This window comes from Takifugu flavidus, chromosome 17 (assembly GCF_003711565.1).
Source record: "Takifugu flavidus isolate HTHZ2018 chromosome 17, ASM371156v2, whole genome shotgun sequence".
In the NCBI taxonomy this organism is placed as follows: Eukaryota; Metazoa; Chordata; class Actinopteri; order Tetraodontiformes; family Tetraodontidae; genus Takifugu; species Takifugu flavidus.
Window position 1 is genome coordinate 10946902 of NC_079536.1, and position 20571 is coordinate 10967472.

General features: G+C 45.1%; 1 protein-coding gene across 3 annotated transcripts in view; it reads left to right on the forward strand.

Moving 5' to 3' along the window:
• adarb2 (adenosine deaminase RNA specific B2 (inactive)) overlaps window positions 1-20571 on the forward strand; it is a 112919-nt gene that overhangs the window by 78125 nt on the left and 14223 nt on the right. For all 3 annotated transcript variants that reach the window (XR_008946729.1, XM_057012164.1, XM_057012165.1), the window contains 2 exons: window positions 14149-14263; window positions 19668-19836. Coding sequence is in view for 2 of the 3 variants with exons in the window: in XM_057012164.1 (XP_056868144.1) it covers window positions 14149-14263; window positions 19668-19836 (284 nt within the window). In the remaining variant the exon portion in view is untranslated. The remainder of the gene's footprint in view (window positions 1-14148; window positions 14264-19667; window positions 19837-20571) is intronic.

Genomic DNA, 20571 nt, shown 5'->3' on the forward strand with positions numbered 1-20571 from the left:
TCCTGGAACTGCTTTCTCCCTGTCTGAGAAACTAATGTTGCTCCCGGTGCTTCTGCACCATCATGTGGAGCAAATGCGGTTTCCTGAAATCCTGTCACCTCCTACTTATTTCCACACTCCCCTTTCTTCTCCACTGCATCCTACAGCTGTATAACAAGATGGGGGTGTCAGTGTTGACCTAACCCTGCGCTGTACCACTGACCCTGTGGCAGACATTATCTGCACGCCTTTATTAACTTCACCGCTGATGATCATGATGATCATGAAGATAAATTAGGTTTTAAAAATGTTTGCAGTGTGGCTGATCCATTGGGGGAATATTCTGAATGTATACCTCTATTATTCTGTTATAATTTATCCATATTATTCTTGGAAACCCTGGAAATGTCTCATACCGGTGTAATTAGTTCAACTTGGAATAAATGTAACGGCAGACTGTCCAGACTGGGTAATTTGGACTGATGAAATGAAAAGAAAAGCATCTGTTAGCTCTGTTCTGCGCTCGGGGACAGGTCTCCCTCGAGGGATACAAAACGGTAGAAACTGGAATCAGGTGTATGTATGAGGGAATGGTTGGAGGAGGAGGAGGAGGAGGAAGAGGGGGCTGGCAGAGGGAGGGAGGATGTGTGGTTTGAGCGAGGCAGGAGAGGATGGATGGAGTGCAGTGGGGGGAAAGAGAGGAAAACCTCAGCGGAACAAAAGACCTTCAGGATTAATTAGGCGTCAGATTGGTTGCAGGGTACAGTGGAGGGAGAAGAGGGAGAGATATATAATGTAGAGGGGAGGAGAGAGAGTTTAGCATTCTGGGAAGACCTCATGTCCCCAGCCCTCATATTTCAGCCTGCCTGCACATGAGTATACAACAGGCAGCTATTTAAGGCGGCGCTGTGCCGGCAACCAGCGTCCACGAGGTTATGGATGAATTCCCCCTCTCACTCTTCACGTATTTTTATGTTATCCCTCAGGCCTTAAGAGGAAACTCTGAGGTCACATACGTGTGCTATAATGTTTACATGATAGTTTTCACACTTTGTGTCAGGGTCCTCCACATATAACTCATACAGGCGATAAGGTGTGTGTTTGTCTGTGTGTACATCTGTGTGTACAAATTTATGGCTCCAAGTGGGGACCATGAGTTTTTAAACCTGAAACATGAGGAAGCTTATGATAGACGGCGTTTAAATGCTAGTATTTAGTGGAAATGATGTTGATATGGTTCGTTAGTTGTGATTCTCAGTCGGAGAAAGAGATAAATGAAACATATTGGAGTCCTGTCAAGGGTAGAAATACCAGAATGTGTGTGGAGTGAATATAGCAGCTTCTCCTTTGTGATATCATTCTTGTTCTGTTACAGCAGAATGAATATTCGGTATAAAAGCAGCACAACTCTTTCTCTGCTTTATCTGCTCATCTATATGTTTTTTAACCAATTGCTTGCAGATAAGCAGAATTGCTGATCCGGGTCACTGCCGTCACCTCTAAATTTAAGAGGCGGACACGACGCTGCCTGTTAATGCCGTCCTGGCTGTCATTGTCACACAGGGATGCTTCCTGGGTGACCTTTGATGGCACTATTTCGCCTGTAATACAGGAAGTGCTGATCTCTGCATACAGATGACGGTCGGGGTTGCCGGGAGTCATAATCCCTTCCTTCGACGCCATCTTATCAGATCAAATAAGAGCAGATTTGGAGGCTAAGGCAAATCATGCCTTTACAACATTTGTATCACTCACACCACTATCACAGGACAAGTTTCAAGATATTCCCACAGCTTGAACTTTAGAACAAAGTCTTCCAGGGAGATGAGCTGATTAACCCTGCAGCTGACAGATGATTTCAAGAAACAGAGCTGTGTGTAGTCAGAAGGTGAGATGAGAAGTTTTTGCTCTTTGAGGACGTTTTTGCTCAGTCTCAGCCTGCTGACGTCACTTTTCTATCACCTTTGTTGAAAACTGATGAATAACTAATGACGGAGACGAGTCCTCGTATATGTGTGTATGGAACTCGCTGCTGCTCCTAATGTCTTCACTCTGTCGCTGCGGCGACTGCCTGCACTTCACCGGGTACATGATAAATCCATTCCCGCTGCCCATTTTCCCAGCCCTGCATCCCTGTTTTGATTTTCACATCAGAACTTGCCTGTGCGAGAGAGAAGTTATGAAGCCAGTGCAATTTATATTTAAATTTAAACCAGCCTAAAGTGTTAAGACCACAATGGAGGGCCAAACAATACCAAAGCATTTAAAAATGGAAGTTTAATGGATTAAGACATTAATAATTCAACACAAACCACTCATAAAAGCTTTGCCTTCCGTTTCCTTCAAACTGTGGCGAATGATTTCTGATTGTGTTCTGGAGGCTCAGGCAGAAGTCCAGATAGGAATGAGCCATGAGAGAGGTTGGCTCTAGATTCTGGTTCAGCTGTCACCACTGACAGAAATGACAGTATTCTAACCTCTAGATGACCAGGCTGAGGTCCAAAGGCAGCTGAGCCTGGAGCTTCAACGGGACGCACTGTGCTGTAAATCGGATTATAAGATTTTTCCCAGTTTCCCACTGCCTTTTCCAATAATTACATTTAATCGATCTGTGGTCGTATCACAGATCATCTGTCTCCAGTTTCCCTGAATCCTCCACAGTGATTCAGCAACAGCTTCTTCACCATGCAGTCAGACATTCCTGCTCTGTTTCCTGCGGCCATACGCAGACGGTGGAGGTGTCCATTCATGGACACACACACCGCCGCTGTTTAGCTTTCGTTGACCGAGCTCCACCTGCGTTCACATTCTGAAGTGATTCTCAATCTAAAACCAACGAAAGCCATTTTTTGAGCCTTTTTTTCACCGACGCAACACAAATGAGTTAGAGTTGCTCAGGCTTTTATGCTGCGTTTAATTCTTGCGTGTGCAGAGGTTGGAGATGAAGGAATCGCGCTGTATTTAAGACTTCTGCCGGGCTCGTTTGTTGGAAGCCACATTCTCCAGTGAAGATTCAGCTGCACGTTTGGCGATGGGTAGATGTAAAGATCTGCAGGAGAAACCTTCAGCGTTCCGTCACACTGGCAACTGAAGAGCTCGCTTTAGTCCGTGTCTAACATAATTTCTCTTTATCCTATTTCTATCCTATCCTATTTCTATTTAATCCTTTTCACCTTGTACATGCTTCCCTTAGGGAACATTATTCGGCAGCATGGGATAAATTTTCATTGTTATGCTGATGACACCCAGCTTTATTTATCCATGAAACCCGAGGAGACAGAGAAGTTAGTGAAGCTTCAGATCTGTCTTTAAGACACAAAGTCTTGGATGTCTTCAAATGTCCTCCTCCTTAACCCAGGAAAAACTGAGGTCATGGTGTTTGGTCCTGAACCTCTCAGGGATAGATTAGATCACATGATCACTCTAGATGGTATCTCATTAGCATCTAGTCTCTCTGTGAGGAATCTAGGAGTAACTTTTGACCAAAATGCCTTTTTTCACCTGAGGAACATCACAAAGATCAGGAAGCTACTGACGTGGCATGATGCTGAAAAGTTATTCCATGCATTTGTTCCTTCCAGGCTGGACTATTGTAATTCTTTATTATCAGGGTGTCCAAACAACTCTTTAAGAAGCCTCCAGCTGATCCAAAATGCTGCAGCCAGAGTTCTGACAGGTATTGACAAAAGAGATCACATAACTCCTGTACTGGCGTCGCTTCATTGGCTGCCCGTTAAATTTAGAATAATTTTTAAAACCCTTCTTTTGACCTACAAGGTCCTCAGAGGCCTAGCTCCATCCTACCTGGAGGAGCTAGTGACACCTTATCAGCCCAATAGACCGCTCCGCTCTCAGAATGCTGGTCTACTTGTGGTTCCCAGAGTCTCTAGGAGTAGAATGGGGGGCCGAGCACTTAGCTACCAGGCCCCCCTGCTATGGAACCAGCTCCCTGTCCAGGTACGGGAGGCTGACTCCATCGCTACTTTTAAGATTAGACTTAAAACCTTCCTCTTTGAAAAAGCTTATTGTTACTAATTCTGCAGTTCCAGTTACTATCATAGACAGACAAACATACTTAGGGGGTCGTCTAATCATTAGGTCACATTTTAGCTGTGCTGCTATAGGCCGAGGCTGCCGGGGTCCGGAAACATGATCACCTGACAGGCCTCTGTCACCCCACTGGGTCATGGTTTCCTCTCCTCTCCTCTCTCTCCTCTCCTCTCCTCTCCTCTCCTCTCCTCTCCTCTCCTCTCCTCTCCTCTCTATTATCTCTTCTACCTGTCCTCCCCCCTTCTCCTCTCTCTCTACCCAGCCCCCCCATCAGCAGGAGGGTCCCCCTACATGAGCCTGGTCCTGCTCAAGGTTTCTTCCTGTTAAAGGGGAGTTTTTCCTTGCGACTGTTGCTTGTCTGGGGTTAGGCCCTGGGATTCTGGAAAGCGCCTTGAAACAATTTTGATTGTATAAGACGCTATATAAATAAAGATTGATTTGATTAATTTGATTTATCCTTGAGGGATTTCAAAGGTTGCCTTCAGGCCCAGAATGCTGATGATTATACAGACCCAGTTAGGGGGTTCTTTTCAGGAGGATTTTAGAGAAACTGGAGAGGAAGAGGAATAATTAACGCAATGGCCACTGATGAATTTACCTCCCCAGGATTAAAAGGTGAGGACAGTCATCGCTGTTGTGTTGTCCTGGAGTTTAAAAAAGAGCACGACTGCAATGAGATCATGTTTCACATTTGCAAAAGTCAGTGTTTTTGTGGCATCCTGCCACTGTTTAAAAAACAACAATATAATTGGGTTTTTCATCAACACAAACAGGGTCTCACCCCAAAGAGACAGAGTAAAAAGTTACTGACATTCTTCATTATTTCCTGAATTCCCCCTCCCGGACACTCAGAGGCACCAAACCAACACGACATTGACATTTCCCGGTGATTCCATGTTGACTGTCGGGAATTATAAAACAGCACCGAGAGCGTCGAATCAAATGTCAGCTGTGGCTCTGCGGTGGGACCGTATCAATATCAGATGATGTATGTGCCGCTGTAGGGCCCGTCGGCCACAGCAGCACCCACTGAGGTGACACGAGCTCCGGTCAACACTTAGTCACCAGCAAAGGACCTCCAGCTGGATTAATGAGTCCTTCAGAAGTAAATGGACTCTTCATACTGGAAAAACAAGTCTTTCTACGCCATCGACTGTGGAGCTCAGTTAAATAACTTGTTTATTCGGCTCGCGTGTCTATGTTCCGTTTCCTCTACTTTAAATTACATTTTGGAAGTAAAGTTTGTAATCAGGCTTGAGCTCACCAAATCAGTCCCGGTCCGACACGGCCACCCACGCTTCAGAGAGCCGTCACGGCGTTTCAGAGCCGTTTGAACGGCTCGGTGCTTTCAAGACTGGAAAACCAACAACAGATCCAGGCGTCATTCCGGCAAAGAGTGTCTGGATGCAGCGGTTTTCTGACCCAGCTCAAATATTCCAGTTTCTAAACAGCAGGTCTCCGCTTTGAGATTCAAATGGCGTCACAGCGTTCATCATGTGCTGTGACTGCAGTTTGTTTCAGACACAAGTACAAGAAAAATTATGAGTCAACGCCCATAAAGCACGAAAACAGATATCAATTTTAGCCATTAATTTATTATTATTATGGCTAAAATGAGAAAAAGTTTGTTAAACGATTCCTGTGTGATTCTCAAAATACAAAATGACCCAAAATAAAAGCCATCGCTTTCGCCGACAGAGGCGCCGCCGTATTACAGCTGCAGCACGTCTGTGTGGGTTTGGAGATGAATCACGCAATACAATCAACCCAAGTCAATTGCACAGTTTTCATAACTGTTGATGTTTTAGGGAGGATTAGTTGCAGTTGATAAGCCTTTATTGGATAGCGTGGCCCTTTGGAAGTTTGATAAATCAGCAGCTCAATGGTGACGAGCTGGATTATTACTGATGTGCACCTTCCTGACGCTCCGCTGCAGGCTGAGGTGTCTGCACATCTGAAGTGGACACCACTCAGACGCTGGCCTCTTCTCTTCTCTCTCTGCTGAATCGTGTACAGATTAATGGGAATTGTGTGAACAGCCCTCAGGGGCCTGTTGAGTGGCCTCCTCCTTCCTCCCTTAGTTAACTACACACTGCGGATTGTAGACTCTTGTTAAATCCTCGTTGCTGACCCGCTCTCATTTCCTCCTCTATCTCCGTCCCGTAAGAGTCTGTCTCTCCCCTCCTTTCTCGGGGGTAGGTTATGTTATCTCTTCACAGGAGTCCCTCTGCTGGCCTTTGGTGCATAATGTATAAAGCTGCTGGCGTATGTTTTACACTCTGTCTGACATTATTAAGTGATTTCAGGCATATCGCTGCTTTTATCTCCTCTGTGGAGGTTAATCAGATGGGATTTCAACCAAAATGACTTCCAAGTGCTTTCCCTGAGTCTTTTTTCTTTCTCCACTTCTGCTTGTAGGTGCACATTTTAAAGATTCAGGGCGAGTCTACCCAGTGACTTTCAACATTCTCATGAAGTAGAAATGAATAAAACAACAACGTTGGGCTACAGGATCAGCAGGGTTGATTGCTACCATATAGAGTTACTACTAGTGGGTTTTTTTAGGCGACTGTCACACTCGGCCTATGCGGAACCACGAGAAGTTCTAATGCTGCAACTCTGACAAGTCTGAAGCAGAAAAAGGAAGAATGGTGTTAAGTCTCACAGCATCATCGATATCTGTCACAGTTCCTTTAAAAAATTGTTTCCCCCTCTTTTAAAACCTTACGCACCAGCTTCAACGAACTACTTGTCACTTTTCCAGGGTGGAAAACTCAGATTGTCCCCAGAAAAGTCAGCACAGAGGTGCAGAGGGCTGATAAAGGTGACTTGGCAAGCACGGCTTCCTGTTTAGGGTGTACACAAACATGGAGCAACACATGGGCTCAGCCCCGATACAGTCTGTGTTGTCTCAACTGGCTTTGCTTGTTTGATCAGACGGAGAGAATTTAGATTGATAACGAGTTTCCGAGTCAGTCGTGCTTAACATCGGCATTCTGTGGTTACAGTTCAGTGGCGACGGTTCATGTTGGCTTCTCCGTTTGCTTCATTTCCCAAATTAATATTTGGATTTGGGCTTAAGAGCATGCGTGCCTTTGAGCAGATGTGACCAATCAGAGAGCAGAGGACGTTAAGTTAACCATGACCAAAGTTTACAAAAGCATCTGTCCTAGCATGTTTTGGGGCGAAAATGGGTTATTTTGTTCATTGCTGAAGCACAAGGTGACGAAACATTTCAACATGTTTGAGTCCAAAAGCACAAACACACTCTGCAAAATATGATTTATCAACCTTTTTTAAAACTGTTTTTCCTTTACTGCACAAATTTGTTCTTCAGATGCTTGTTCCCCGAATGCATCATGGGAGATAAAGTAATTAATATTTCCTAATTAATGATGATGTCGTTTGTCCCATCTGGAACCCATTTGTTAATTGCAACGATTATTTCTAGAACCCAGTCTTAACAACAATCTCCATTATGACCCATTATATTGCTCTGGTTGGTACGTTCTGCCATGTTCATATGCTTTTAATATATGTTCCAATATATGAAGAAAAGACCTCCCAGTTTAACACCGTGACAGAGGTGCTTACCAAAGGTGCTAATTTGGAGTCTAGACACCCTCATGGAGCAATTTCACCACTGAATACAAGCCAACAGTGTTCCCAAGTAGGTAGTTTAAGAGGATAAATTGAGAGGGATGTGGGCTAAATGAACTTGTGCTGCAGAGTTTAGCCCAGATCTTGTTTAAATGGGTCCTCTAAGTCTCTGTGCTGGTTGTGCTGGTGTGGATTTGGTCTGACCAGACGCCTTCTCTGGTGGCATCATCACTGGTGGCATTCTGTCCACAAGTGTTCCAGTTCTTTATTTGGGACGTAAGCAATCAATCATGGTGGATTTTGCCTCACAGTTTAGATGGTTCTGGGATTTATTGGGAGAGAAATAATGGTCCTTCTGACTCCTGTGTTTAGCAATAGGAAGAAGTGTCCTTGTTCGGGAGAGGCTATCATTCCTGTGGCAGCTCATCCGTGACTGATCTTTACCACATGTGCTGAGCTCTTGGATTCCACATTTTCAGGATTAATGAGAAATCCCTGCTTGAGCTCTCTTTGCTGTTGGTAACCTGCAGCGCGGATTCCGTCTCCCCTCCTCCTCCTCCTCACCCCCCTCTGAGGAAAGAAGGCCAGCCGAGTTGTGGCGGAGGCAGATCAATCGCATCTCTGCCACTCGCTCACTCCGTCTCTCGCCTTGCCTTTGTTCCCGCCTCCCAACGTCGCGCTGAGAAAACCCTTTTTTTTGGCGAAGACAATGACCACGTGGTGCCGGCCCGGCTCTGTGATACGACCCGGACGAGGACCTGCTGTTAAGGCACAAAGTTTGACATAGTCTGAGGAAGAGGGGTTTACGGGATGCACGGCTGCTGCCGTCGCACAAGAAGAAAGTTGGATGTTGGGAGCTGTTCCCTAATTTTTACACAGTTTAACTGCTGTTGTTGGAGGGAAGGTCCGGTTTGGGAATCGGGTCCTCTGAAAGAAGATCCGGCTGTCAGTTCATCAAAGTTCTGTCTTTGCTCCTTGAGTGATGGAATAGGGAAAAGAGAGAGGAGAAGCAGGAGTGAGAATGATGCTCCGATACCAACAAACATGACAGAGCGCTGTTTTGCTGCAAGGAGCCTGGCTTTTTGAGATTTTAAAAAGCCCCCAGAGAAACTGATTCCACCAACTGAATAGATATTCACATTCAAAAGCCCCACGCTTTGTGAGCGATGGGGAGGGGGCAAGGTGGGGCTGGGGGGGGTGGGGATGTAGGCACAGGGCAGACACTATTAAAACTCTGAAGAATGGATTGTTAAATACCTCTATAAAGAAATATAAGACGTGGCCCCATTTTTAATACTGCCTGGGCTGCTCTGCAGGCGGGTGATAAGGTGTTGAGGGTGGTGGGTTAAAGCGCACGTGTGTGTGTGTGTGTGTGTGTGTGTGTGTGTGTGTGTGTGTGTGTGTGTGTGTGTGTGTGTGTGGTGTGTGTGTGTGTGTGTGTATTTGGGTGGGTGGGGTAAAATCAAGCCTAAATCCGACTGTCTCTAGATACTGAGGTACTCGTGGACAGACACAAATCAACATGGCTGCCTGGTACAATCCCCAAACAAGGCAGCAAGTCCGACCAGTCAGCAGCTTAAACAATAAATGCTACAGCCAGCATTATTATTCTTGCCCCCCCCCCTCCTTCCTAACACACATATCATCCTCCGCAGAAGCACATACACACTTCTGGGTCAGGCGGCAGCAGAGAAAATTCTTCCCCTTGACATTTTGTCTTTCTGGCACATTATTGACTTCAGAAGGGAGGCAGCAGGAGGATCGTTGGTGACATTCCACATTACCTTGGAGATATGTGCCGAACTGTCTGCACAAACAGCAGTGGAGCAGGGGGGTCAGGTGGAGCGTGGCAGGGAAGATGGAGGAGGGAAGGAGCACAGAAATGCACTGACGCCTTTCCTTCATCTAAAACATTGGGGGCTTTTACTGTAATCTGCTGTTTATTTACCCAACATTGATTGACTTCAACATTGATTCACTCCAGCCATTAAAAGGATTAAATTTCAGTGATGGTGATTTACGCACCCTTCCCTTTCCCTCAGCTCTGCAGACCTTTTCAATCTGGTCTGACTTCAGCAGCAAAATTTCCGTTAATCTCAGATAGTGTTAAAGCCGTTCCAGCTGCATCAGACAGCTGTGACGCTAAAAAAGCAAATCCCGTATTATTCAGGTGTCCCTCTGATAAAGAGCCAGATGCTTCCGGCACTGAACCCGGTGACACGGCTCCAAAAGGACGACTTTTCTGACTCTCCCTTCATCTGAGTTCTATACCTTTGCCTGTGAACACGCCGGAGTAATAAGTGACTTCTGATTACACAGAGTTTCCAACTCATACATTTTCTTATTTACTTTTTTCTGTCAGTTGTATTGAATTGTGTTTTCTCTTTCTCTCCACGCCACCAGTTTTATTAAGGCTTTATTTCAGGAATATACTTTGTTTTAATAAAGGCATATCACTGGAGGCTCGTGCGGCTTTAGTGAAAATAAGATGATACATCTTAAAACACAAACATTTCTCCAGAAACTTTAACTTTTATTTCAGTATTTTATTGTTAGCAACAAATCTGACACAATTATCACAACTCACGCAGAGCACTCTGTGGTTCCACAGATCACTGATGATCCATAAAAAAGCAAAAGCGATGCCGAAACCGCAATCACCTCCGGGCATCATAAAAAGCTCTATATGAAAGGTGGATTCCTTAAGTCTGAATTCTGAATTAAATCTCAACCACCACTGGGTCGGTTACCAAATAAGGCCTGAACCTTGAATGCAGGAAAGACAAGTGTGGTCATGCACAGTGACACCTCGTGTGTGACACGGCCACACGCTGAACAAGCTCCTCCAGGAGGATCCAGCCAGCCGCGCACCCGCTTCTCGCCGTGCAGCAGGTCGCGTTCTTGGCCCCGTTTTTCTGGTACGTTCAGGTCCGACCTAAAGGCGGTGCCAGCCCTCCCACTGAGCACATGCTGTAAAATTCTCTTAAGCACAGAGAGTGATAGAACTCCCCCTAATTGCGCAGGAGCTTCACAACCACATCGAGTGTGATTTCAGATCGCGATTCTAATAAAAGACATTAGAAAGACATTGCACGAGAGTCCGAGTGTGACTTTTCCTTTGCGGCAGGACTTCGAGCTCTTCCTGTTGTGTGCTGGATGATGAATCCTTTGAGAAAAAGTTTGAGGCGGTTGGCTGCCGTTGTTGGATGACTCAGCTGCTAACGGTTGCTAGCGTCATTAAATCCTCTGCTGTACAAAACCTGCATACAGATGGCCCCGTCGATGCCGTTACGACCCCTGGTTGCGCCTTCGAGATGGAGTGATTTGCTGCTACTCCGAAAACTCGTGCTGACTTCAAAGAGTGTGTCTGAAATATGAGTTTGAAAACATCTGAGGAAGACAGGTTGGAGGATTTGGGCTCCGCTGAAAAGCTGCAAATCACTGCTTATTTTCCTTTTGTATCAGATGATTCGGATCATGGGGAAATGATGGGCTGTGACTCGCCACTGGCCTTGTAGTGCCGGCACATCGCTGCTCTCCATCACAGCAGCGTTTAAGAGGGGCAGGAGAGGGCGGGCTGGTTAAAACGGGGGAGAGAAGGGGGAATTAAAGGCAGTCAGCCTTAAAAAGACGGGAAAAGAAGAGCAGGAAACATGAGAGGATGAAGAATGGGAACAAAGAAAGAGGCGGAAGCAGAAAGCTGGGCTGTGTGCCAGAGCCTATTCCACCTCTGCTCTCCACACCTTCCTGAGCTGCCACCTCCTCTCACCTCTGTAAAATCATCAATGAAAAGGCCTTTCAGGAGAGACGGAGGACTTGACTCGCAGTTCAGACTGCCACCGACACCAGCTGACTCCGTCAAGCCAAACAGGCCGCCGTTAGAATTAATTGGACGTCAGTCTCGCGTAAAAAGAACAGGCTGTTTTATATTTTAACTCTCTTCCGCTCCCACAGAATCAGTGGGTTCTCGCACAATCGGGTTGATGAAAATCAGAGCGTAATAAGTATTACAAGGGGTATTTGTCACACCTTCCCAAATACCTGGCAGTCGCACAGAGAAGCACAATTGTTACTTCACGGGCGTCTTTTTAAATAGTATATTGAAACAGTCCCCTAGAAGAAAACTGGATTGCACATGTTTCTATTGTTGGAGTGAAAAAACTTGGTTTATTTTGTTGGTAGGTGTTAGTACAGGCTTTTATAGAGGAAAAAACAAGTTAGAAACTAAAAACATATTGACTTGATGGGCTCAGAAACTGAGGGCTTGCAAAATTGCATAGTTACCTGGATAAAAGAGGAATATTTTGTCCTCGGTGATCCAGACTTCAGCAATCTTCAGGGCAACACCGGCAGACAGCTGCCTTGTAAGTTGAATGTTCTCTACTTTTCCATTAAACATCTTTTCACCTCGCATTTTGCACTTAAGTCAAGACCCACCTAAAATTGTCAAAATATCTCCCATCAGCACTTTCCTGTGAAAAACCATGTAATGACGGCCTCATTCTGTGACAAAAAGAACACCCGAGGAGCCTCTCCTAATATTGTAGTGATTACTTTAGGAGCTTTACCACCATGCCAAAGGTTCAAACTCCAGGCATCATCTGCAATTCAGAACTTTTCTCATTTTTTTCCTTTTAAGTTTTTAGTATTACTGACTTCTAACTCTTTCTTGTTAGAGCTGTTATATTCACACCTTCACACCTTCTCTTCATCTTGACCTCCAGCGATGTCCAGAATTATACCTCACAGATGGCCATTCACCACCATTCAGAGGGAAAATGAAACATTTCCCTCCATTCTTTCCTCTGTCACCCTCAGCTCGTGTATTGAAGTGAGTTTACATGTGCGTTGAAATCAGACTACACTAGTCGCTCGATTGGCACGAATAATTTATGCCGCCAGTGGACAAGCAGTTTGCCAGATTATGGGGGCTGTCAAGACACCCACAGTGGCTGTGGGCGGCGATCTGCACTGTTTACGACGTCCTTGTTGCTGGGCCACACAGGGTTGATCGTTTAGGTCCCACCACAAAAATCTTTAAAGAAGTTAGCCAGCGAGCTAGCAGCCACAGCTAATTTAATGGCTGTAATGGATGAAACGTTTGCATGCTCTGCCTTTGGAGCCACCACGAGCACTGTGTTGATGGTGGTGCGCGTCTATTACAACAGGCTAGTGAAGGGTACAGCCAGTCGTTCTACAAATTTTTAAAATAAATTCCTATTTTGGGGGTTGCGCCCGTAGATGAATATACAGAGTTCTGTCATGTAGATCAGCATCTCGGCGTTTCCACGTCATTCCAATCATACTTGGCATTACTAGGAAAGCTTCTCCTTCCAGGTCAGCAAAATATGGCACATGCAAAGGTGGCTAGCTCGTCGCCCACACGCTCTCTAAGTCGACAAACAGCTCAGATATCTGGGACGGTAGTCCGGCTACATTCAGACTACTCCGGGCCGATTCTGGTCGCGTTACGCCATCCACGTGCATGTTGTGTAATCAAACTACCGCAGGAATTTCGTTTCCCTGCTTGCATGTCAGTTAAGTGTCACGGAGCCTAATAAGGTATCATTTCATGCGGCTAAAACAAATCAGTGCTGGCTCTCTCCCGCATCTCAGCCTCCTCTCTCCATTTCAGACTGACACCAGTGTGAGGGCAGCAATATGTGTAATTTTATGCACATATGGACATGAACACTCACCACCCACCACACCACAAGCTGTGCTTGCGTCGACCGCCAGTTCCAACTGTGAAAATATTTCACAGCCCCGATGAGATCTCTAATGTGCAATATGTTCACTAATCCAGCCACTTTGCCTCTCTCTGTGTCTTATTGCATGCTTAATCTCTCCCCTCCTCTCTCGCTGTGTGTCCATCAGAACAGCATCTGTTGATCTGTTTATACTCCGGGCTCGATCTCTTCAAATTGCCCAGTCTGTTGCCACTGATTCGTGAACAGAAGTCCTGAAGTTTTTTATGAAATTTCTGCACAAGCTGGTGCTCCTGCCTTTTAGTAACTGTTTTACTCACCCGTTATATAACAAATTCAGGAACAATACCCTCAGATGATGAAGAGGTTCACTTCTGCTCAGATCAGAGTTGCCCAGATCCAGTCCTTGAGGGCCAACGCTGAGCCGGGTTTTCTATCCTACCAGGCAGAAAATGCTTCCCCCAAGGAACCAGGGATCCAGCAAGGAAAAGGAAACATCTTCTGCCTGGCTCATCCGCAGCCCTCGAGGACTGGATACGATGATAGCATACAGATAGTGTAGTTTATTCCTGCATGTCGGTCACATCCCAATCACCAGTCCTGGTAATCCTGGAAACTTCACAATAAAGAGAATTTTTGGTTGGATTCTAAGAAACTTGCAGCTAAACAGGTGAAGAGATGTCCCCGCCGATGTCCCCACACGTCACCGTATTATGTGAAGTGGAATATTATACTGTGAAATGAAAGCACGCCGAGTCAGTCTCTGTAGGCTTTGTCTGCTAGAAATTAAAGGAGCGCCTGTGTTTTCCAGGACTTTGCTGATTCAATATTCCACATGGTGAGGGAGAAGTACCGGTCGCTGGTGGGCGGCTGCAGTCCAGCGCACGCTCGTCACAAATCCCTGGCAGGCATCGTAATGACCCGAGGTATGGCAAATTTCATTGACTTTTATATATCACTTTGAATTATTGAAGTGGCGCAATATAGAGACTGAGCGAGTGAGGGAGGAACAGGGAGAGAAATAGGATGAGAAATGACGAGGGAAGGAATTCTAGATAGAGAAATGATAGACCACAAAGAAGACAGAGTTTCTTCTTTGCGCTGTACCTTGCACGGGGAGTATATCTTCCTTCTGAATTATTGACAATTGAAGATTCCCTGAGAGGAATGTGTGCGTAAGAGTCAGTCCAGCCTGGACTTCTTGTCCTCTTGTCAGAGCCTCAATCACATCATGTGAGACCCTGTGACACGCCAGAGAAAGCATCAAAGCAGTCTCCCATTCTGGACCCCTTTATAGCCCAAATATTAGAAATTTAAAAGGTCACTCTTTGTCTGAGCACCAACGTCGATGCAGCACGTTGAGTCAGCTCATAGTCTATTCAGTCAGACGATGCTGGTCAGTCCAACCTGGCCCAGTCTCCCTGAAAGGTCCAGGTGCCCTTTAGCTGGTACAGCACGACTGTGGTACAGACATAAGAAGATTTCAGGACCTTCCTTTAGCACTTACAGTCAGCATGTATTTAAACCTTTCCTGTCACATTTCTTACCTTTGGACATACGTTCTCACTGCAAGTGGCCTTTTTCACAACAGCACGAACAGCAGAAGAGGCATCGCATCTGTTCTAGGTTGGAGTTTCGTGGTTTATTTTCTGTAGAGCAGCGATTCTCTTTTGAACCTTTTTAATGGTTTAACAAGAACAAGCGTCGGAGGCCTAACAGCCCATTGAAGCCGCTGCTTTCACCAACACTGAAGTCTCCTTTAAGATAATCATCCAGACACACGCAGAGGTTGATAAACAAGAAAAAAATATGTTTTTTTAATCTGAGGGAAAAAGTTTAAAAGTAAAAGCAGGTTTTCCTCTGTGCATAAAATCTGTGCTAAGAAGCAGAATCTGACCTGACGGAGGGGAATAAGTCCTTCCAGCAGGTCCTCAGCGAGCAGAAACCCCCTGACTGACTTTTTAAAGAGGGACATTTATTCATATAGTTCCACAAGACCAGAGCATCTAATGAAATGTGATCAAATGTTTACTTTATTTTATGTATGATTGTGTATTTGGGGTCAGGACTCTTTCAAAATAAAATTTCAACGGTGGTTCTGGTTAATGTTTTTAAGCAAATGGGTCAAATCAATGTTAGTAATAATCAACAATCAAAATAATCATGTAAAATCCAGTAAATCAAAGCAGGTATTATAGAGAAAAACCTAATATGCACTAATGGTATAGAAATGAGTCTCGATACTTAGTGTTTATTGCATCAGTATATAGACTAATGCACACACACACACACACACAGGCGAGTGTTATCTCCATGTGTGGCTGCTGCCGGCAGCAGGCAGCAGCCATGCAGGGGTCAGTGAGGAGGGGTAGATATCTCTGCTCTCTTTGGAGTGCTGCAGCTCATCAGCTGAGACTTCAGCGAGAGTCTTGCTCACCCTGACCTAATCTAATCGCTCTGCTCTCCCTCCCAGTAATTGCTTCTGTTTGTTTATTGTTAGCACGCGTTATCTTCAGAGATCCAGATGTTGAGCTGCCAAGTCCTCGCAGCGAGGCGGCGGAAGCGGCGTAGCGGAAAGTCTCAACACTCAGCGACCCAGCGTGACAGAAACACCCACACTTTCCCCTCTCCATCTCGCTGCGTCTCTCATGCCGGGTTGGCTCAAGAATGTTAATTACAGTGTGTCTCTGAAGTGCAGGCAGACAGCAGACCTCTGCCCGAGTTGGACATTGACCTCCCCAGGCACAGCAGAACAGGTTGCCACGAGCAGGCAGTTTCATTTTAATCTGTAGCACACCGAGTATGAAGATGTGGATAGTGTTTAGATGCATTCAGAGACATAAAACTTCTAGAAAAACAGCAATTCCTCCTCTTGTTTGTTGTCTACTATGAGAAAATCTTCTTCTGAGGCGTTTCAGTACGACTCCAAGTGTGAAAGAAGGCGGCAAGCAAGATGTGAGCACGGGCTTTCAAACAAGTTGATTACAAATGACAGTTAAGCTACGGTTCTTAGTCTGCATATCCATTTTCAAACGGGGATTTTTCCCAAGTCTTTATCTGCTTTTCCGGCTGCTGCAAAATTTTAATGTTCAATAATCTTATCCGGCGACAGAACCGGCGGCTAAACGGCGAAAAAACTGAGGCGACGTAGCCAGAGTGTGTTGCCAAGAGGGAGAGAGGGAGGTTTAAGAGCAGCATTCAGCAGGATTTCACAAAGACACCCTTGTATGTTCAGAGCAAGTTGGCTGTTAGAGCTCATAAAGATTCAACAGGGTGCTTTTTCTATACTTGCCACTCCGCATGTGTGTGTGTGTGTGTGTGTGTGTGTGCGTGTGTGTGGGTCGGGCATTTCCGAGAGGTTCTTTGATTAAAATGGAATGTGCTGAAGGACATTTAGCGCAATCATCTGACATTCTTGGAGCTCAACTTCACACTAATGATTTTAATACAAGCTGACCTTGAGGGCCAATTCTGCTGCGGAAGAAATATTTTATTAATATCTCCTTAATGCTATTATTGGCTTTTATGAAGCTTTTTGTCCAAATGTTTGAAAATTTGCCTTCCTGTAGTCGTCGCTGCAAAGCTTTGTCAGTGTTGGATTGACAGCAAAATAGTTTGGAAAATCTGAAATTGCATTTTTCTCCGCAGTTCTTCCGGATTCTTTATCCTAAAAACTTCTTCACATCAACGCATTTTTTATAATATAAAGATCCAACGTAGCAGGAATATTTCTCAGGTCTTCCATGGCTGTTATTTGCAGTGAGGCTTAGGCTTTATTCTTCTACATATTCACACACTCCATGTCGTCTGGTGCAACATTAAGCCGAGGCATACGTATAATACACCTGCCGTCGATAAATAAATACGGCCGACAACATTACCTCGGGATTTTATCAGCGGCTAATGAGTTCCTGTTTGTTGGAGACTAATTTGAGTTGATGTTGGTGATTAATCCTGAGCCTACAGCTAAGTGACATCAACAATGTGAGTGGCTTAATCTATACATGTGAGAGATTTCTGGTTCGGCAGCCATTTAAAATACTGGAGAATGTGGTTTTCTCCCCTCCATGAATTGTCTCAATTATGTTTCATAATGGCCCTGATAACGTCAGAACGTTTTCCACAGCGTCTCAGCATTAAGCCAGAGAAACGGCCTCTGTTAATGCTAATGTTAGCAATGACGAGTCACTGTTTTTGCCTCTCAGACCATTTATTACCTTATTATTTAATTTGATAAACCACCTGCACACCTGTTAGCGTGCTATGAACTAACATGTATTCCTTTATTTAACTGTAGAGACTATTTGAAATGTCTACGCCATCATTAAGTAGAATTAATTTGGTAAAATCAGCTAAATCTTACCTTTCCTGGAGAAAATTAGCATCTTTGGCATTGGTCCTCTAATTCTCTTCTACTTTCAGCCATCTCCATCTTTAAAAAGCATCTCTTGTTTAGTTTAACGTATAACGAGAATTATAACGATACCTTTTGGGCTTCCTGGATGCTGAAACGCTACTGACCTTCTGATTGGTGGTTGCTGGTGGGCGAAACTACAGAACAAAACACATTATTGACGTCTTTACATCACTTTCTTACACGTAGCTCCATTAAAAAGGTTACAAAGGTCAGGAACCATTTTGCTCCCCAGAGACAATATAAACACCAGTTTTTGCCTGGGCTGTCACCATACGTCTGAGTTGCCATAGCGAGGCGAGGTGTGCTCTGGGGTCCAGGTAGAGCTTGTGCACAGACCCGTGCAGCTCCGTTGCCATAGTGAGCGGATGCGGCTCCGCCTCGTCTCGTTTTGACCCTCTCCTTGTGATGCAGCTGATTATTCCTGGTTTAAAATCAGCACAGTTCCTGTGGGGCTCTCTATCTCTTCTCCATCGCGCTCTCTTTTTCTACCTCGTCGTCTCTCTCTTGTTCTCTGCTCTCAAACAAACAGGAGGCAACCTCAGTGCCAATTTCATGCCAGGATAGTGAGCAGCGCCGCCGAAATTATCCACTGCAAAATTGATCTAAACAATCGCAAAGTGGAACAGCAGGGAAAAGCAGGGGGAATGAAACAGGGAGAGTCTGTTTCATTCTTCTGAAAGAATGAAGAAATTGTCCCAGTGACAACATAGAAATGTTTACAGTGCAGTCAGTTTACACCGTTTTGGGACCTAAATCTAAAATTAATTGACTGATTACCATCCAAGAGCGACAACAAACCCCCTTCGGCAGCACGTAAAATAGCCTACATGATCCTTTATCCTTTGACGTGGGTTGTTTAGCCCACCAGCGTCCCTTTTGTTCCCCATTTTTCATTCCTGACTCCTCAAAGATGCCTGAAATAGAAGCCGCATTTATGTACACACCACAGTTGAGATCAGGGCATCAAACAAGTATCGAAAGTTTTTCGGGTTGACAATCATGAAGTCTAGCCGAGATTATCTCGTTGCTCTGTAGTGCACGTGCAAACATTCCTCCCTGCACTCTTGAACTCGTGTCTGAGTATCGCAGGCTTCCTTTTCATTGTATCCACCTTTTCCCTTCCTTTACAAACTCCTCCCCCCTCTAATGTACCCTCCCCTGCCCTCCTTCCTCCTTCCTCATCAGTGGAGGTGTCAGAACTGCAGAGCCGCAGAGCCATCTGGGCCGAGGCTGATAAAAGCTCCCGTGTCGGGCCGGCGGCGCCTGCGGGTCTGCCAGGAGCCAGCGGAGCCTGACTTTCCGAGGTGATGGGAGAGATTTGTGGCAGCACGGGAAGGAATGTCATGCAGTTAACGCGCTGATCCAGCCGCTCACCCCTCCGTACCACCGCGGTCTGTCAGTCAGTCATGCTCTCAGTGGTGCCGCACTGGCCTGAATTCTCAACCAGTATAGAGACTTCATCCACAACGAGAAGCTAACACAGCGCAGGGAGGCTGTCTTAGTGTCTGTAGATGAGAATGCTGCTCAGATCAGAGGAGCAGAACTGGATCCTCCAGCTGCCCCTCATGGCGCGTCCTGGCATGAACCATCAGGCACTTTAAATTGTGTGTATGACTGGATGGGGTGGGTGGTCCCATGAAGGACTGCTTTCTCACCCAGGGACCTCTTGACCTGGTCAGGGATGGTCTCAATGCAAACATCTTCAGAATTTCAGCGAGCCCTTCAGTCACTCTCACTGCAGCGTAAGACACGTTTTTGCTGTAACCGTGCCAAAAGTATACCGGTTTCATGACATGACCTTCTCAAAGTGGGAAGAACTCTACCGTAGTGGATATTAATCCTCTTGATTTTGACTAACTGATTCCTGAATAAATCGGTTACAATAATGAGAACTGTTTGTTAATATTAAACAGGGTTGGACCTTAGACACGCCCAGGTGGTGGCGCTGTCCACGGGCACCAAGTGCATCAACGGCGAGTATCTGAGCGACCACGGACTGGTGGTCAACGACTGTCACGCTGAGGTCACAGCCCGCAGAGCGCTGCTGCGCTTCCTCTACTCCCAACTTGAGTTCTTCTTGAGGTAAACCCAGTCACAGCTACACCTTTGCTCCGTGCACATCAACTACGACTCCATGTTATCTGTTAAACCGGAGCCCAGACGTTCGAAAACTCTACCTCAACTTGTAATTCTGCACTTTTTACAATTTACTTTACATTTACTTTACGTTTTCTCTATAATGTATATTTCTTGTTTCTCATTATTTGAAAGGCTACAGCTACAATATGATATATAATCTTTGAGGTTTTTAGTATAATAAAGGATAAACAGCAATGGTTTTGGGCAAAGTATAAATTATAAAGTACTTTACTGTTTGTTTATTCTTTTATCTTTAGTATCTTATATAATATATATGCTGTATATATCTGGTGATTTCCAATCATTTATTTTGTGAGCTCTTCTTGCAAGAATAATAACAATAATAAAGTTTGAAAAATGAAGGCAGTTAGATATTAAATATAGATACTCATTAATAATGTGTCCGCATTAAATATACATTTTACGTACATTGGTGAGAAAAGCCATCGTCAGCATCTCAGCTTGATGCCTTATTTGATGGGTTTCAGCTTCAACCTGTTACTTGTGAGTTCTAGTTTGTCACTCTCGGTCCGATATTTTCCTCAGTTTCAAAAGTTCTGCATGAGTTCTGCCTCCAAACCGTGTAGAAAACATCCAGTTTGCTATGTTTTTGTTAGCTCCCTGAGGAACTCCACAGCACAGCCGATTCATCAGATTAGTGTCCAGCAGTCCAGATAG